This window comes from Cebus imitator, unplaced genomic scaffold, assembly GCF_001604975.1.
Source record: "Cebus imitator isolate Cc_AM_T3 unplaced genomic scaffold, Cebus_imitator-1.0 Scaffold656, whole genome shotgun sequence".
Classification (NCBI taxonomy): Eukaryota; Metazoa; Chordata; class Mammalia; order Primates; family Cebidae; genus Cebus; species Cebus imitator.
Window position 1 is genome coordinate 257,393 of NW_016107971.1, and position 3,099 is coordinate 260,491.

At 43.6% G+C, this 3,099-nt stretch overlaps 1 protein-coding gene across 2 annotated transcripts in view; it reads right to left on the minus strand.

Annotated features, from left to right (window-relative positions):
* Positions 1-3,099, minus strand: part of ENTPD1 (ectonucleoside triphosphate diphosphohydrolase 1) — a 162,805-nt gene that overhangs the window by 157,219 nt on the left and 2,487 nt on the right. For both annotated transcript variants that reach the window (XM_037734709.1, XM_037734710.1), the window contains exon 2: positions 894-1,027. In XM_037734709.1, the coding sequence (XP_037590637.1) occupies positions 894-930 (37 nt within the window). In that variant the 5' untranslated portion in view covers positions 931-1,027. The remainder of the gene's footprint in view (positions 1-893; positions 1,028-3,099) is intronic.

The following is a 3,099-nucleotide window of genomic DNA, read 5'->3' on the forward strand; positions in this document are numbered from 1 at the left end:
ACCCAGGAGGCGGAGATTGCGGTGAGCCGAGATCGCGCCATTGCACTCCAGCCTGGGTAACAAGAGCGAAACTCCGTCTCAAAAAAAAAAAAAAAAGATAACAAAGACTCTTGTTGTCACAGACTGTTAAGGCTGGTGTTTGTGCATATGGTGCCACTAGTAATCCACAAATTTTCCAGGTGCCACCAGTCACAGACCCGTTAATCCACTGGCACCAGGTAGGCCCTCCTGGGATTGGAATTTTCCCAGCCTAACCAGACAACAAGAGCCCCTTATAGATGGAACTTATTAAGACAAACTCCCCTGAAAACTTGACATATTTTGAACAAAAAGTGTACTTCTTAAAATCTTATGTGACCAGCATTTTCAGACTGGTCATCCAATGTGACCCAAAAATCACACTCCCCAGAATGACAGGGACCAAGAGAAAATGCTCTCAAGGTCTTCTATGGACATGAAACAAAACAATAGGAGAATCTCATCTGGTTTTTATTTTGGGGACTGCAGCAAAGTTTATTAAGAAATCTGAAATGACTCCTATGAATATCTGGTCTAGTCAGAACCGCAAAACTGATCAGTCTGCAGGGACAGCTCAAACAGAGGGTTTATGGGGGTTTAGGCCCATGTTCTGCCCTATGGCATCCTTCTTTATGACAGAACAATGCAGAAAGACAAAGACTATTTCTGGAAGACAACCGACCAAACAATGGTAATACTCATACCAAAAAAGAACACCAGAGTCGCTACACCCAAAACTAGTCACACATATCCTTTTAACCCATTAATCAAGGTTTTGGAGATGAAAATGAGACAAACAGCGATTTTTACCATCAGCTCTACCAGATTCCACAGAAGGAGAGAGGCCGGGAGCCTGACTGGTAAGAATTTCTTACCCTTCTGCTGGCTTGTCAGGTCCTCTGTTCCCTTCATTGCAGCTTCCAGAAGAGCAGAGCCAGTTTTCACAGCACCAAAACTGGAGGGGCCAAGGAAAACTTCCCTTTGCCCTCTGAAGTTTCACTGAAAATCACTGACAAAAAAAGGCAGATTAATAGGAGAAAAGGCATACAAATTTATTCGATCACAGTTTTACATGTACACAGGAGACTTCAGAACGAAGACTCGCAGGGGAGGCTGGGCACAGTGTCACATGCCTGTGACCTCAGCACTTTGGGAGGCTAAAGAGGGAGGATGGCCTGAGGCCAACAGTTTAAGATCAGCCTTAGGAACAAAGCAAGACTCCATCTGTACAAAAAATTTTAAAATTAGCCAGGTATGCTGGGGCCAGGAGTTTGAGGCTGCGATTGTTCCAGTGAGCTCCAGCTCGGGTGACAGTGTGAGATCCTGTCTCTAAATAAAATAAATAAAAGATACAGAGGAAATTGTCCACTTTTATGCTTAGGTTCAACCAAGTAGGGAGAGCTGTGTAGAAATACGTCGGGACAAAGAAAGAGTATGATCTAAAGCTCTAGACTGAGTGGGGGAACTCAGCAATGCTGTCTGTCTAGATTCTTGACCTCTGTGCATTCCTTCCTTCTGGATGTGGGACTGGACCCTCTTCGGAATGGGGTTCAACAATCTGAAACAGTCAAACAAGGCAGGTCAGGTCATTTCTTTATGACAAGTTTTTATACAGAAAGGCCAGGAGAAAGTTAGAGTAATATTTTTATCTTTTTTGGCTGGCTTCTATGACCCACCAGGGCAAGAGGAATTCTAGTTTCCATGCTAGCCTTAGGGAGAATGAGAGGCCAGAGACAGAAGGGCAGGAGAAAGTCCAAAAGGCCACCACCACAGTAAAGATACAGGGCAGTTCTGCTTCAGAGGCCTTCATTTGGGGCTACCATTTTCTGAGAGCCTGGAATAGCTACAGCTCTCTGCAAAAAAGGCCGTGCAATATCATCCTTTGTCTACATTTTGCTCAGTAAAAATGTGGGGCTCTGTTTATTCGAGAGAAGAGAGAACAAATATATGGTCAGCAACTAACAGTTACTACTATAGAGTCAAAGTTACACAGATTCAGAACTAGAGAAAATGTGGGACTATAGGCAGTCTCCAAAGGATGAAATGAGGAAGAAGAGCAAAGAAAAAAAGGAGCAGAAACCCCTCTTTGCTTGTTATTAATACTAAATGGCTAAAGAGAAATTTTTTAAAAGGTTTCAAAGTGAAAACATACTTCTTTTCCCTACAATGTATTCACTGTTTATTAATCTCTTAAAAAGCAAGGAGATGAATCTGCCAGAACTACTAACATTTGTTTTCTAATAAACATGTAGACACTGTTTATTCAATTTATTTAGATGAATGCTTATAAACAATAATTTAGATAGATTACAGTCATTTTAATCATTACTATTAAAAAAAATTTTTTTTTGAGACAGTCTTACTCTGTTACCCAGGCTGGAGTGCAGTGGTGCAATCTGGGCTCACTGCAGCCTCTGCCTCCTCGGTTCAAGTGATTCTCCTGAGTAGCTGGGATTACAAGCATGCACCGTCAGACCTGGCTAATTTTTGTATTTTTAGTAGAAAAAGGGTTTCACCATGTTGGCCAGACTAGTTTGGAACTCTTGACCTCAAGTGATCTGTCCGCCTCCGCCTCGAAAATGCTGGGATTACAGGCGTGAGCCACCGCACCTGGCCTATCATGGTTATTATAAAAAGAAATGAGGGGGCCAGGCGCCGTGGCTCACACCTGTAATCCCAGCACTTTGGGAGGCCTAGGTGGGCGGATCACGAGGTCAGGAGATCCAGACCCTCCTGGCTAACACGGTGAAACCCCGTCTCTACTAAAAATACAGAAACTAGCTGGGTGTGGTGGTGCGCACCTGTAGTCCCAGCTACTCGAGAGGCTGAACCAGGAGAATCACTTGAACCCGGGAGGCGGAGGTTGCAGCGAGCTGAGATCGTGCCACTGCACTCCAGCCAGGGCGACAGAGCAAAAGGCTCCGTCTCAAAAAAATAAATAAACAGAAATTAATTAATGATGGTATAAAACTGCGTCTTGGGAAGCAGGAGTGGGAGGAGAAAGGTGCGTTATGAAAGGACAAGAGGAGAGATTTTCAGGGAGACGGAACTGCTCTGTGTTTTTTTTTTTTTTTTTTTTTT